Raw genomic sequence first — 15,779 nt, 5'->3', positions numbered from 1 at the left:
TCCCAGGAGCAGGGCACGGCTCGCTGTACCTACATCTCCTGGCCTGGCCTGAGCACACCTGCAGGAAGCCCGAGACGCTCCATCACTGGTGATGTGGGTCTTGCAGAAGAGACTTCCGTTCTCACACACGTACACGTAACATTAACGAGCCCTGGGCATGCTGGAGCAGAAGAGCCATCTCCAGAAAACTAAGCAATTCTGGCAGGAGTCCCACTTCCTCACCACAACACTACCTTCAGGTCCAGCAGGGTGCGCAGTCACCTCTGCTGCCGACGGAAAGCTCGTAGGTGGTTTTGGGCCACTTTGGGGAAACTGGAAAATAAAAAATTTGGGGGTAGAAATAACATACTAAGCAACAGTGCTTCCTCCCCACTTTGCCTACAAAACAAAAGGCCCCCGCAGCAAAACTGTCATCTTAGATCTGCTCCGTAACCCCCTTCGCAGCTTCTTTTCAAGCAGAAACAGAGGGTAAAAGCCCTGCTCCTGTCACTACCCTTCACAGGCCACGGGGGAAAGCAGCCTGTGTGCTGGTGCCTTTGGAAAGCAGCCGGGCAGGAGGGTGCGGAGAAGGAAGTAGAGAAGAGCTACCCGTTCGGCATTGGGAATTAAAGCTGGAAGAAACCTGGAGAAGCTGGGTACCAGCCGGGGCTCCGCGCGGGACTTCACTGCCAGTCTGCTTTGAGGCGCGCAGTCGTCAAATAAGTATCTTAGTTTTGTTGCATGGAATTTTAGCCTACCAGAGCCCAGCCCTTCAGTGACAAGTTTGCCGTATTAGCCCGTAGGAAAGGCTATTTCTGTTGCACAAAGGTTGGTAGCCTGATCCAAATTGTTGGCTGCAGGCTCAACTCCTGATTTTCTGATGAATCAACACAAAAGGTTACTCTGCTCTTTGGTAAATACTCGGTCGCTTGAAACAATGGGAAAAACTTTTGAATGTTTAAGCGATTTTCTTACTGCTCAAATTTTCCCTTTTGCTAGGTCTTTAAACAACGGTCTCCTTGGACAGAAAGTTTGGGGTGCGGCCCGTAAAGTAAGAACTGCCCTTGGGAGGGGGAGATTTAACTGAGGTTGGTGGACAATTTTGCTTTGCCAAAAAGTTCCTCTTATCCTTTATTTTATGTTTCTCTTTCAAACTCACTTGTCTTGGCAGACCGCACTTTTCTTCCTCTTCTGCAAGGATTTCATCTGGAAACAAACGGAACACTGCTTATTTTAATTTTAGGCTTAGATGAGGAAGCTATTGGAAAAAGTTTGTTGCGGGTCACACTCTGAGAGTTGACCTTGGTCCCAAAAGGGATATTGAGGCTTCTGCTGCTGTTTCTGGGGAAAAGAAAAACAAAAAAAAAAAAAGAAGGAAAGGTTTTTTTAGAATGAATGATAAACTCTGTCTCAGAGGGCCGGAGGTTTTTAAAGCACTTATGATTAGCCAAAGCCTTATCTGACCCATTCCTCTCCTCCTTGCCTAAAAAATGACAATAGGATGGGTGGAAAGAGACAAAGTTTGTCTGACTGGGTACCTTCTGGGGAGCACCTGAAAAGCCTTGTGCATTGTCCTGCCTGATCCTCCCCCGGCTGCAGAAGGTCAGCCAGAGAGAGGCAAACGGGGCCGCCCTGCCCTTGGGCAGCCCCCTCGCTCCGCAGCCCGGCCCAGAGCCGCCGGCTCCAGAGGGCTTCCCAGGGAACGGGCCTCGACGCACCGACACGGGCAGCCCCCGGCACGGCAGCTCTGGAGGAGACGGTGGCACCGTGCCCCGCGTCCCAGCGGGAGCGCAGGCTGGAAGGGCAGCGCTTCCCCCGCGGAGCCGCGTCCCCGCCGCAGAGCCGACAGCCTGGCCTACCTCCAACCTGCACAAAGCCCAGCTCCGCCGCCACGGGACCGCAGCCCAGCTGCAAAGAAGAAATAGCTCATGCTGCCACCGACTCGTGTCTCATGGTGTGGAACGGGGCTCCCAGCTCACAGGCATTATTCCTCTCTAGCCGATTTCCGAAACGAGAATGAGAACAGAAACAGAATCCATATTTTTCCAAAATGTGCTTCAGTCAAAGGTAATACCCCACAAACAAGAGGAGAAGGAACAGTTTCTCCAGGGCCCCCTGCCCTGCCTGAAGCCCTCACCAACGCATTGAGCCTTGGTACAGGAACACAATCCCAGCAACACCACTTCAACACCCCCCACCATCCCCAGGTGAACCCCGCTGAGTCTGGCGACGTGCTTAGAACAACGGGGCTACTCCCGGCTGCTCACCGCCTGTGCCGGTGCCGGAGCAGAGCAGGAGGCGGTCTCCATCGAGCCTTCCCCAGCAGAGAGGGTGCAGGCAGGCGAGGACGCTGGACGTGCACAGGCGTGCGCACACAGCACAGGGGAGCCGCTGGCACAGGCAATGAAGCGGGGCAGGTGGCACTGGGCAGGCGTGCTTGAAGGGTTACACTCCTGAGACGGGTGCAGGGCGGGGGGAAAGGGTAAAGGGACATGCAAGTGCTCCTGTAAGCCCTCCCCAGGCACTGGGTGCACGTCCCTGTCCCTCACAAGGAGGGTTCAAACCTGCAGCCTCTGGCACTCATCACTTCTTCCTAAGTTACAAGTTTAACTCTCTCTCCTCCTGTGGCACAAAAAATGCTATGACTCTTTAGGGCAGATGGATCTCCTTCACGTTGCTTGAAACTAAAGGCTGATGGCATGAGGTGTGACACACAAAGTCCATGGGACGTGAATCCTAACGCCAGAGCCCAGCAGCCCACGGGGCAGAGGCAGTGCGGAAGCGGCAGCGAAGCAGGCTGCTAGCAAAGCCGGCTGTTATCACAGGAACCCCACAGGAGCAGCCGCAGCTCGAGGAGACGGCCCAAAGAGGAGGGAGCCCGGTGCCAGGCAGCTGAGAGGGGAACAGAGCATTGCCGCTGCCTCTGACACCCATGAAAGTAACTGACACCAAACTTACATCACAGCACCTGCCTACCAGACCCGAAGAGCGCGGATTCAGATTCCCAGAAAGGCTGACTGCTCACACTGCCGTGGAAACAGAATATAAGGCAGGAATAAAAACTCTAAGTTACAGTCAAAACTCATTACCCAAGAGTACAGGGGGATGGTCACTGCCCCAGTCCTGCTGGCCACACCGTTCCTGATGCAGGCCAGGGTGCCGTTGGCCTTCTTGGCCACCCGGGCACACTGCCGGCTCATGTTCAGCCGGCCGCCCACCAACACCCCCAGGGCCTTCTCTGCCGGGCAGCTTTCCTGCCCCTCCGCCCCAGGCCTGCAGCGCCCATGGGGTTGGTGTGGCCCAAGGGCAGGACCCAGCACTTGGCCTTGTTGAACCTCACGCCATTGGCCTCGGCCCATCGGTCCAGCCTGTCCAGAGCCCTCTGCAGAGCCCTCTGTACCCTCAAGCAGATCAACACGCCCCCCTAGTTTAGTGTCACCTGCGAATTACTGAGGGTGCATTCGATCCCCTCCTCCGGGTCATTGATAAAGATATTAAAGATATTATTTTGTCTCTGAAGATACCCTCTTATTTCATTGAGAAAGTTTCAAGGAAATTTGGGGGCAGGAAGGGACATCACTGGCGGGAGCACAGGGTGCACACGCGGCAGCAGTGCATTAGCACAGGGTACACTCATTTCTCTGTGCCGTTGGGCCCCTCCTTGTAAGGTGATAAACACTCACAGAAGGGAAGTCCATGAGGAAACTGTATTTACCAGAGGGTCTGGGTTACACACATAAAGCAGAGCTCAAGGCATGTGCTGAATGCTTATTAACCCTAATGTACGCAACTTACACATTTCACTTGTTTTTAGATAAACATATAAATCTCAATTTCTCTCCCCAAACCTCAGATCTCTCAGAATATCCTACTTTCCCAGATTCATGGAAGAGATATTAGCTTTTCCACTTCCACTAATTTTGTGCTTGATCTCCAAGCCTCCCAAGTAAACTTATGGGAAGAATGGGAAGGGATGAATACCAACAGATGATTAAGGTCAAAAAAAAAAAAAAAAAAAAAAAAAAAAAAAAAAAAAAGAGGCATACTCCAAGCATTTATCACTCACGCCAAGAATCCATCTCAGCCTTTGAGCACGCCCTGCGCAGCCCCAACGTAACCCTGTGTGCTCCAGTTCAGGGCACTCCCAGTAAGACCAGCAGAAGCTATCAGAGCAGTAAACTTCACAGAAGAGGTCACAGCCAGGCCTGGGAACGGTGCAAGAAAAGAAAACACCAGCCCTCAGCTTAAGATCGCTTGCTGCTCTGCCAACTGCACAAATGTGTCTTTCTTGAAACCAGTTCAACGCTGATCTTTGTGGAAGTACGTGTAAGCACACGAAAATAGCACTGACCATCTGCAGCACCGGAGATCTCGACCGCAGTTGGCCAAGCGGCAAAGCACGACTCACCAGCTCGGCGACCGTCTGCTCGGGGAGATACAGCACGCTCGCAACCGCTACCACTGCCCAAGCAGACAATGCAGATAACACTGCAGAGCGCTCGTGGACAGAAGTAAAGCCGATGCAGCCGTGCGGGAGCAGCAGACGGGCGCCGCGGAGCAGCCAGGAGCCTGCACTCCGGCCAGTAAGTAACAGAATCCGCTGCAGCTTGCGCCGCTGCTACGGTGTTTGGCGTTATACGGCAGTTGTAAAGGGCTCATTCTGTAAGTCTGTTTCCCAGCTGAAGAGGGACCACCCCTGCAATTTTAAACTGCTTTCCAGGTGAAAGACTTTGCCTTTGCATTACATGTTTCTGTGCCTTACCAGTGCTCTCAAACATTCTCTTTTTACTTTTAAATAACTACCGCTATAATTTATTTTTTTAAAATTGACAAATAAGGTGAAAAGGAAATCATCCATGCGTTATGCAAACCACAAGCAGAGTACTTAGGACACAAATGAGCAGTCGTAACTGTAAATAAACACAGAAAACCAAGGCAGGCAGACTCCCACACCTACCAGTGGGAGACAGGGAACAGCCTCCAGCTATGCCACCGCAGACCACCGATCCACAGGAACGGGTCGCTCTCTATCGTGTGTCTGAGCAAAAGGTATTTTTCTTAAGCAACTGCTTTTGTTTTAACTTATGACTGAGGAAACGTAACTATATAAAACTCATAGTTTAAACCATTGGAAAATAGAATTAAAAATCAAATATTTAAATGACAAGTGTTACTATTAAAATAGAATATTAAAGGGAACAATTTCTTCATTTGAGCAACATTTTAGATCTTTTAAGTACCCAGTTTCAGGACAATAAAACCAACTAATCATTTTAATGTATTATTAACATACTCATACTATAATAATTACAAATTTGACAGGACAGTTGCTTCTAAAACTGGTCCGTTTAATCCTCTAATACCAAACCATAAACTGACCGTTCCCAATACCATGGTCCTAACTTTCCCTCTTGCATCCACTACTCCCTAATTCAGATACTGTAACTGATAGGAGATAGAAAGGGTCTCAGTGGGGGGTTTCTGAGGCTTAATTAAAAAACTGGAATATTTGGGTTAGATCTGAAAATCATGCGAACAGCTGAGCGCATTGCCCAGCTTCAGTGTGAACACCAGGGTTTACACAGACACTTCATAGGCTGATCTTTCAATGCTAAAAGGTTGTGGGTTTAGAATAATTTAGGCCCTTGTCTAAAAATCAGAAAGAAAAATAGAATTAAAAATTTAACTTATCAGGAGGATTAGGCTGCTAAATTTCAGATTTCAGAAGTAGCATAGGGACTCCTGGACAACAAGAAGGAATGAAACAATTACTGGTGGGTTTTGCAAGACGGAAATAAAATTGTACCCTTGAGGTGTCCTCACACTGACACCGAAGGAGCTGGCGCTGCCCTTCCACGGGCCGGCTATTTTAACAAGAAACAATCTTATCTACAGCTGCTCTTTACCCCGTGGGCTCTGCTCACTCGCTTTGTCCTTCAGAACACCAGAAACTAATCATACGCGCCAAGAAAACATCACGTATGACCTAACTGTCTGCAATAAAACTTTGGTCAGGAAAATCTGTTATGAATCGCTGTCGATGCTGAACGCTGGCTGCCGTAGCTGGTGCCGTTTTACGCGGCACACCGCCTCCTGCCCAGGGAACAGCAGAAAGCCTTTCACCGGAGCCGCCAGGGCACCGGGGCTCCGCACCTCCCCGCACCCCTGCCTCCCGCCGGGGTGGCACAGCACCCTACGCTGCTGGGAACCAGCCTGGGGACAGAAACGTTTATTTTCCTCATTGCTGGACCGCCTGGAAATGTCAGCTTGAGACATTTTATTCAAGGGTGAGCAGATGAGGAAGATGAGCAGAGGAGAGGAAGGAAGGAGGGGAGCAAGCACAACAGAAACTCAGTACTCAGATCTGCATCAGTTTTCGAAACAGATGTTTTATATCCAACTGGAAATGAGAACTCATTCACAGCCATAAAGTCAAGACTTTCTACTGCAATACTGTGTACCTCTGAAAGGTGATAACAGGACTCCTCTCAGCCGCTGGCAGGAAATGTTTGCAGTACACTGAACTCGCAAGCTTGGGAATTGTTTTGGCAAATACAAGGAACGAGAAACACAGATATAACCATTAATTCATAGGGATTTATGAACATTGGGTGTGTTATACGAAGAAGTTCAAATCTTCACCCACGCCACCCCCTCAAGAGTTACACAACCAACCCAAGGAACGCAGGCAGCCGGGGGCAGATACAGTCCTGGCAAAGAGACGTCACAAAAGATGTCAAGGCTTTATTCCACGTTTTTTGTTAAAACAGCATTTTAAAGGTTAGATGATACAGCCAATTTCTTCCAAACCAAGCAAGTCAATTGCTCCCTTCAGTTACGAGATGAGGAGTAACAGTCAGTCCAGGCTCGCCCTGCTGCTGCCCAGGGCACGGCGAAGGGCTGCAGAGGCACACAATGGTGCTCAGGGGGCTGCCGCCCCCCAGGTGACATGGGCTGCCGGGCCGCCGGGTCATTTGAGGGGCTATGGTCCCTGCAGAGGCATTAGCGATGGTCAGTGAGGACACTGGCAGAAGGGGTAACTGTGTAGGGCTTGGGGGCGAGATGCACGCAGGAGGGAAGAGACAGTACACACAGCAGACCCTTCACATGGCCCGACAGCACCAGCAGGACTGGCATGCCATCCTAAAAAAACCTCAAGGATGGCATTCCAAGTCCAGCTGTTTGACTCCTCCCACGTTCGGGAAGTCAGGAGCTTTTAAATAAAACAGCATAGCATGAAAAAAATACCACCCTCCATCACCGACTGCTACCTCCCTAGGAAATCCTGAATTTTGCCTTTTTGGATCAAAAGTGAGAAATACTGTTATGTAGAGAGTTGTTTACGCTTCTGTTCCTCCCCTTGCTAACCGTAGCTGCAGACGGGACTTACCCGCAGCGCCACCCAGGCTCGCCCGGGGCGGCGGGAGCCCCTGCTCCTCCCGGGGACGCAGCAGCAGCCGCCCTCACGGGACACCCGGCCTCTCCCAGCCGCGTGCGCAGGGCACCGCGGGGCGCAGCCCGAGAAGAGAGACGGCTCGCTCAGCCCTCTGTCCCCCCACACCAGACGTGAGCGGGCTCAAAAGCAAGAGCAGGAAGGCACAGCAGGAAGCAACCAAGACCCCCGAGGCGCTACTGCCACACTTATCGGTCCCCCTCTTCAGAGGAAGCGCGCGCTGAGCGCCACCGCGCACGATGCTATCTCACAGATACTCACTTATGACTTCCTGCAACAGGAACACCGTTTTATTTTTCTCTGTCATCCTAATTCGACTATCCATCCTGTTTTCCTCCACTACATTCTATGCATCTATGACAAACAAGAACAACTACCGCCCCACAGGCTGTTTTAAAGGGCTGAAATAGTACATGGTGTATTTTGCATACTTTTATTCTCTTAAGTATTAAAATCCAGACATTGCCTTATGACAAATGTTATAATAAGAACAGAAAAATAATGAAATCTTAGTCTCTTGGCAAACTTGCAAGAAATCAAATGTACCAACATATCTCCACAGTCACGGCAAAAAAAGCCTCCCAAAGGAGAGCAGTGGTTACAACCGCGGACCCCGAACGTCTCCACCCCGGCACCCACCCCGCCGGCTGCCAGCTCGGCACCACCGCGGAGGTGCAGGAAGGAGCAGCCCGTCCCTGAGCACACACTGAGCCGAGACGTGCCCGGGTGGCCGCAGGAGAGGGCTTTCCCTCCCACGGCCCCTGCCAGCTCCCACCCAGCACAGCGCCTTCAGAGAGACACCCAGAGAACGCAGCGACAGGACCCCCCTGCCAGCAAATCCCGGCTGGCAGACCCTGCTCTTATTGCCCGCCGCCGGGCCGGCTCCTAACGAGCAAGTGAGCGAGTCCAGCCCTTCGAGCCCCGCAGGAGGCCCCCAGCAGCACGCCCTGAGGGTTCCCAGCCCGCGGCCGCCCATGCGCCCCGTGCAGCGCAGGAGCTCCATCACGGTGGCCGGGGACGCAGGTCCAGACTGGGGGCTGCCTTCCGACCGGGTCACACCAGTGTGGCCGGGACGGCAAGTTCAGACCACTACCGACAGTCCTACCACGTTAGGAAAAAAAAAAAAAAAAAAAAAAAAAAGACTTAAAAAAAAAAAAGATTCTTCTTTTAGCACGGCTCAGCACAATTCACAATTGCAGTGTTTTGGTGTTTTGCGTATTGCGCTTCCTCTTTCTCTAGATTTCTCTTAACACCAGAGATAACGTTTGGTGTGATCCGCTTCCCTGATTAACTCCATTTTGCAGTTCAAAAATGATTTCTGGGGACAGTGACCATTGTCAACAATTCCTGACCCAGTAATTGCATTGCATATTTATTTATCAAGCAGCTGCGTTAATTTCCATAAATAGCCTAAAATGTGCACTCAGTACTACAGAACCTTTGTTATATTCAGGGTAAAAAAGAATACATAATTGTAAATATTACTCGTGTTCAGTAAAGCAGCCACAAACTTTGAAATTTGACAGGCAAGTTACAGAAGTCAAGAAAAAGTGCCTTAATGACACTGGAAAGGTTACAAATGATACAGCCTAGGAGTTTGAATACAGAAGGAACTAAGCATTTTTAATGGTTTATGCAACTTTCCTTTTGTGTATTTTGCCAAGACAACATGATTTGCAAACTAAGGAAGTTGAAAATGTTTATGTATTTTTACCAAATGAATCTTATTAATTTGGTGAATCAAGTTTGCTGGTTTTGCACACCTAGCCGATATTACTTATGTAGAATAAATACACTTGATGCTGGACAAGGCACTTGAACATGAAATGCTGCGGAGGTATGAAAGGCTATTCTCACACCCCCCCTACAAATTGCTGGATGCTAATACGTTCCCCCCAACATGTGCCAGCAAATAACAGCAGTTACACAGCAGCAAAAAAAACCAAACCCAGCAATGTTTAAAGAATTGGGAGGGGAAAAAAAAAAAAAAAGAATCCTTAATCTTAGTCATCACATTTGGACACACTCAGCCAGCGCATTTGGACAAAAAGGTCCTAAGTTGACCCACCAATTAACATCAAACAAGGAGTATTCAGAGTTTCCAGATGAACCCCAGTGCGGGATGAGTAGCGAGTACCTATGCTCATTTCAAGCCGCGTATCACTTGGTGGAGCCACTGCAAGTTCTCACCTTCTCGCGAGAGAAGAGGATGTTCTCACTGAGAAGGTTTAAGGGGTGCTTGAACAAGAATGCGACCAGAACAAGCATGCCAGGGCAGCTCCTCTGTAAAGTGGAAGCATACCTTCTGCCAACTCCACGCAGCCCATCCCTGCAACGCACCACCCAGCCGAGGCGTGCGGCCATCGCGGTGGCCGTGGTTATGAGGATCCAGAAGCACCGAGCGTCTGCACGAAGGCCGCTCTGCCAGACTGATTCTTTACCAGAGCTCAGGAGTTACACCTCATGGTACCACATTGCCATAGCTCCTACAGGACCCACACTGGGACCCACGACTGATGGGGGGAACAGGCTGGAGAGGCGACAGTGCTGACTATCAATGCTGAATTATTCAGAGCAGTAGGGACACGGCCTTTCAGAACGAGCCGAGCGTGTGACTAGGTGACAAAAAGAGGAGATAAAATTGATCATGAACACAAATGACGTGATGCACTGGGGGGAGGGGGGCGGGACAAAAGCCTCTAGCCGTAGCCATGCAGTGATGGGCTTTAGGTTGAACGTGACTGCTCTATGACTCCGTCCCTAACCAATTTTTAAGTCCTCCCGAAAGATCTGAAGACTTGCCTGCAGTACTGATCATCAGACGGTCTAAATGGGCGTTGCACTGTGGGAACCCCTCAGCACCACAGGATTACGCTGTCCTACGTTCTGATAAGACAACCCTACCAACTGTACTCTCCCGTCTCCCACACAGGTCTCCCAGCAAGAGAAGAGGCGCTGTGCCCGAGAATGGAAGGCACTCTAGCCCCTTAACAAGAACCACCACAGCAGTGAAATCAAGAAAGGTAAGGGGGCGTGCTACTGATACTGAAAGATTTACAGGGTCCAGCCTGGACTTTGGCCTCTTTCTCAACCACAGACAGTTGCCAAATCTGCTGGTGTCACATGTAACGTGTGTCTAGGGGGTCTTCCGTACTGCATAGACACAATATACTTTATGAAGTTTTAACACCCACATCTCTAATCAGGCACTTCTGAAATAATCCTTGTCGTACGATGCCTCAGCACAAGAAATACTTCATGAACTTCATAAGCCATTTAGCATCTGGTACTAAGTCTGAGGGTAGAAAGACCCACCTCCAAGTACTTTGTTTTAGGAAACCCTACAGAAAAGGAACAACTGCTAAACACAGCAGATGCAGAGAGGGGGTCCTGCTTAGCCGGCCGGCCGGGGGGAAGGGAACATGTGCGCACATGTAGGCAGCAGACAGCAGTGGGAAGAGAACTGTTTGTAAATAGTGTGTCACCATCTTTAATAAAAACACCATTGGTGCTTTCCGGTTGTTTGAGTGGAAGGTTGAAGGATAAAGAGGGAAAAGGGGAGATCCTCCTGGTGTTAGCACTACCACCCCAAACCTTACCCGTTATTACCTCCTAATCCTACCATCTGTTCACACGGTAGTGAACACCCACTCTCCACACCATCTTCTGCCTTTAAAAAACCAACCCAACAAAGCCGAATGCCTCGGTGACTTGGGCTTAAACATAAAGAGGATGGCAGGGACGTGTATGGGAGAACTACTGGGAAGAGATTAACCGCAGGCTTTGGGTGTGAGCACGGGCAACACTTGCTCCATCGCCCCCTTATCCACGCACACGCCAGAACAGCCCCTCAGCTCATCAGCATTTATGGTGTCTGCAAGAGAGATACAGAGAACAACATCCCATAGCAAACAATTCTACCTATTTGAAAGAAAAATTCCATTTCTATTTATTGCAAGGCTGCATTCAGCTTCCAGTCTGCTATGCAGAGGCACCAGCTACTGACTCTGAATTGTGGCAATAGGGAAACTCTTATTTTCTAAAAGATGGGGTGGGATTTTTTTCCCAGCTCCATGGCATGTGTTTTGCCGTTGCCTAGGTTTTCATTTGCCAAATACGGCGGCATTGTATCTATATCTGTTCTGCCCTCCCGACAGAGGATAATCCACCCCTGTAAACATTCTGTCAAAGAAAGGCAGACAGCAGATGTGATTTCTTCTTGGACGGCCCCTAAAATTTAAATCTGAATGACTTGAGAGGACAGCTCTAGCTTCTACGTTATGCTAACACAGACACACCCCTGTGCATCGTGCCACTAAAACTTAGAGTTTAAAGCAAACTGTGCTAGCTGCACAGAAGGCTCTCTTTCAAGTGAACGTTAGAAAATATTGACGTACACTAGATATTTGCACGCTTGACTAGGAGAAGAGTGTTTTCTATGCCTGTACGCAAAACAGAACACTCGTACAAGGAACACTCATATCCCTCACACGCTTCCTGGTAAACCAGTGCTAAAAATACATACTGGTCATTAGGGTTAATGAGATGCATTCCGAGTCACGAAATCACTGTGGCTCAGTCCCCCTCCCAGTTCGCAGCGCGTAGGCTCGTACCCGCAGCAGAGGGGCAGCCCAGGGCTGGTAGACAATGGATTCACGTCAAACGGAGAAGCAAAAGGATTCCCTGTTCAAAGCAGCAGCATGCCCTCGAACATCATCAAAAAGCAAGATGGCACCACTTGGAAAATACAAACTATTCATCTCTGCAGGAAATAATATGGTGTGGAAATGTGGTGATTGCTGAGAAGCATGCCAAGTTTGTTTTGAAGAGTAGAAATCCTAAACTAATGACTGGCAAGCCTAGCACCTTTCTGTCTCACTGAGATAATCTTTCTCTGCTTCTAGGACCAAAGACACTGTAAGATGTCCAACTCCAGCACAGACTCCTCGGGAAACAACTGCAGTCACAGCACAGCAGTAACTACGACAGTCATTCCCGTGGTCTACTGTTTAATTTTCATAGTAGGACTCTTGCTGAACGGTGTGGCAGCGTGGATCTTTCTGTACGTCTCTAGCAAAAAGAGTTTTATTGTCTATCTCAAAAACATCGTTGTTGCCGATCTCCTAATGAGCTTGACGTTTCCTTTCAAAATTCTGGCCGATTCAGAAATTGCACCTCCACAGCTCAACACGTTTGTGTGCAGATACTCCGCTGTTGTTTTTTACACAAACATGTATATCGGGATAACATTTTTTGGCCTCATAGGTTTTGACAGATACTACAAAATCGTAAAGCCTTTATTCACCTCCTTTGTTCACACAGTTAACTACAGTAAGGTGATCTCTATAATCATATGGTTGTTGTTAATTCTTATATCATTTCCAAATATGATTTTAACTAATGAAACCACCAAAGAAAATTATTCCAGAAAATGTATAGGTCTTAAAAGTGAGCTTGGCATACAGTGGCACGAGGCATCAAGTTATATTTGTACAGGGATTTTCTGGATTGTTTTTCTTCTGCTAATCATTTTTTACACTTCTATATCAAGAAAAATATATAGCTCTTATAAAAAATTCAGAAGGAACTCAGATGTGACCAAGAAAAAAACCAGCCGTAACATATTCAGTATCATGTTCGTATTTGTCATTTGCTTTGTACCCTATCACCTCTGCAGAATACCATACACCCTCAGCCAAACCAGCTCCCAATTCACCTGCCAGTCAAAAAAGGCTCTGTTCTACACCAAGGAGTTTACTCTCCTACTGTCTGCTGCAAACGTGTGCCTTGACCCCATAATTTATTTTTTCCTCTGCCTACCCTTTAGAGAAAAGCTGTATGAAAAACTGCATCTTGAGCTGAAAAATTCAAGGGAGGTCGAAATTTCTAAATCCAGAAGGTCAAATACTTTTCGGGAAAGTATAAATATAGTATAAGTTCAGGTCTGTAAAATAACACACTCATGAAAGTTATTTAAGAATGCAAACGTCTCAAAGAAACCAGATAGATGAGAACGGGTAATAAAACAGAAGAAAGGTTTCAGCGTAAAATACCAGGTGGTGTTTTCTCTATACAAAACCATTACTGCAAGTTGCCAATACATTTACCACGTGCTATTTCGGCTGATGCTACGATTGCATTATAGAGGGATATGACCTACCAGGATCTGAAAAAGAGAGGAATAACTGGAACAGCCCATTCTGAGCTCCAGGCTGCGGCGCTCTGCCCGCATTATCCACCAGAGCCGGGAATGGGGCTGGTCTGCTGCTGCTCCTCGGGAAGGCAGGCAGGATGGACACGCACGACGATCAAACCGGCCTGAAGGGCTGGGAATGGCGATGGCTCCACCGCCCCTGCAGCACAGCCCGCAGGAGCAATCGCAGGAGGTTCAGCGCACGTCTCTCTGACTTGGCCTCCACCAGCCCCAGAAAGAGGACTGAGACCCCGAGGGGAAGCGCTCGGTGTGTTTAACAGCTCACAGAGCGAAGCACTGAAGGCAACATGCAGCTTAAGGAAGAACTCTCTTCCAACAACTGGGGAAAAAAAAGGTTCAAAAAGAAAAAATACAGATCAAATCCTCAGATGTGCACAAAGCCTGAAAAACTTTTCTGAAATACCATGGTGGGCACCACAAATGTTCATACCAACCTGACTGGGATTTTAGTACCTCCCCTGCTGCTGTTGCAGAAGGAGGTAAGAACGCTCGAGGAGCCGTTTGAAAACGCACACGTACAGCTGTCTAGAAACTCTGGGGTGTACTTAAATCCAGAAAGAATGATTTGTTGGGTTTTCCTCTGCTTTTGGCACAATGATAAAGCATTTCACTCTGTACAAAGGTAATAGCTGAAAGCCACCAACCTTCTATATATAATCTCTTTTTTAACTGTATTTTTCAGTGCAGCCTTTTTTTTTTGATTGATTGATTTTATCACTGTACAGGGAAAACACACTCGTGCATAAAGTACCCACAAGAGCTTTCAGGCAATGGCTCTGGAAGCTGAATGCTTTCATTTTACTTAACAAAGACGACAGAGGAACAGAAATCGCACATGCTTCACCTTTCTGCCACTGTGTTTCATTTTAGTCCTAACAGATAATCTCTCAGGGTGAAGGATTTTTAAACAGATGGTCTTTGAACCTTCTCCAAGGCTGTGGGTAACTTCTCTGGCTCCGCCACCACCGATCTACAGTAAGAGTATTCTACCATCGCACAGGATGGTATTGGAACCAAAGGACCGGAGAGCTCCGAACTCCCGCTGCGTTCCAACGCGCCTCTGTGGAGCCTATTTACCTCCGTGCGCTCCCCGCCTGCCTGACGCGCTCCCCCCAGACCCAGCGAGCCGCCAGCGCCCCGCACAGGGGCAGCCCGCGTGCCCAGCCGGCAGCGGGGGCCGCAGGAGCCCCGGCCTGAACCAGCCCGCAGGCGCTACAGGAGAAAGCTGCACTTCAGTTGTGGTTTTTAAAGAAAATCCATAAAAGATTATTTATATGGATCTTTCAGAGCTCTCTGACTCCTGTCAAACTGAGACTTCGCAGGCTCTTCCCTCCAAGCAAGGGAAATAGTCTGCAGGGGAAGGGAATCTGTTGCTTTGTGGGAGATTTTTTGTCATTTATGGCAAAAACATTTAGTTCCTTACATGGCGTGGCTCGGTAATTGCCTGCGTAAACCTAAATAGTTGTGGCTGCGAAAGCACAGGGGCGTACAGCAATGAAAACACTTCCACAATATATAATTGTGTAACTTTGTAGTTATTTTGCAAGCTTTGAAAAAATTATTTATATTGTAAAATTGTTTCCTCACTCCACCAGATTACTGATGTTAGAACAACGAAGATGTGCATAAAGCACCCAGGGGGAAGTCTGCTGACCAACACACTTTTGAAAAAGTGACACTAAATTTCTAGCTTTTGGTCCGCTGTGAACCAGGACGGAAAGGTATGGGGCCAATTTGTTTTCTGCACTGGGTAAGCTAATTCTTTCCCACCTTTCCCAGCACATCATGCCTCAGACAAACCCAGCCAGCTCCTCCGACACCCACGAGCCTTGTAGTCACACAAAGTGCCAGCTCTTGCCTTGCCAATCTCTGCCTGGAGGAACTTCCCTACAGCTCTTGCAGTGAAAGTTCTGGGTAACCCAGAGCTAACGAGGTTCCCGTTCGACAGCGAGCCGGTCCCCTGCTGCAGCCCATCCTCCTGACTCGCTCCTGACCCCCTCCGCAGCATTACAGCGCCAAGAAGCTGGGTTTGCTCTGGTTATTCTTTGGAGAGCGAAGGTACGCAGCTGGACCTGGAACCTCTTGCAAAGGCGTGGTGCCCTGGGAAGAACCAGCGTGCGTCGCAGGCTGCCG

General features: G+C 48.9%; 2 protein-coding genes across 2 annotated transcripts in view; one reads left to right on the top strand and one right to left on the bottom strand.

Annotated features, from left to right (window-relative positions):
- The window catches only part of MED12L (mediator complex subunit 12L), a gene marked incomplete at its 5' end in the record, with an annotated part of 152,971 nt that overhangs the window by 89,715 nt on the left and 47,477 nt on the right, over nt 1-15,779 (bottom strand). The gene's annotated exons all lie outside the window — the stretch shown is intronic.
- Nucleotides 4,543-13,368, top strand: P2RY14 (purinergic receptor P2Y14; the record flags this gene model as incomplete). Its single annotated transcript, XM_082487475.1, has 3 exons — nt 4,543-4,562; nt 10,365-10,455; nt 12,337-13,368. The coding sequence occupies exon 3, from the start codon at nt 12,355-12,357 to the stop codon at nt 13,366-13,368; it is 1,014 nt and encodes a 337-aa protein (XP_082343601.1). The 5' UTR covers nt 4,543-4,562; nt 10,365-10,455; nt 12,337-12,354.

The sequence above is a fragment of the Vanellus vanellus genome (genome assembly GCF_965231255.1).
Source record: "Vanellus vanellus genome assembly, chromosome: 8".
Taxonomy (NCBI): domain Eukaryota; kingdom Metazoa; phylum Chordata; class Aves; order Charadriiformes; family Charadriidae; genus Vanellus; species Vanellus vanellus.
The sequence above is the reverse complement of the archived record's forward strand: the minus strand, read 5'-3'. Positions and strand labels throughout refer to the sequence as shown.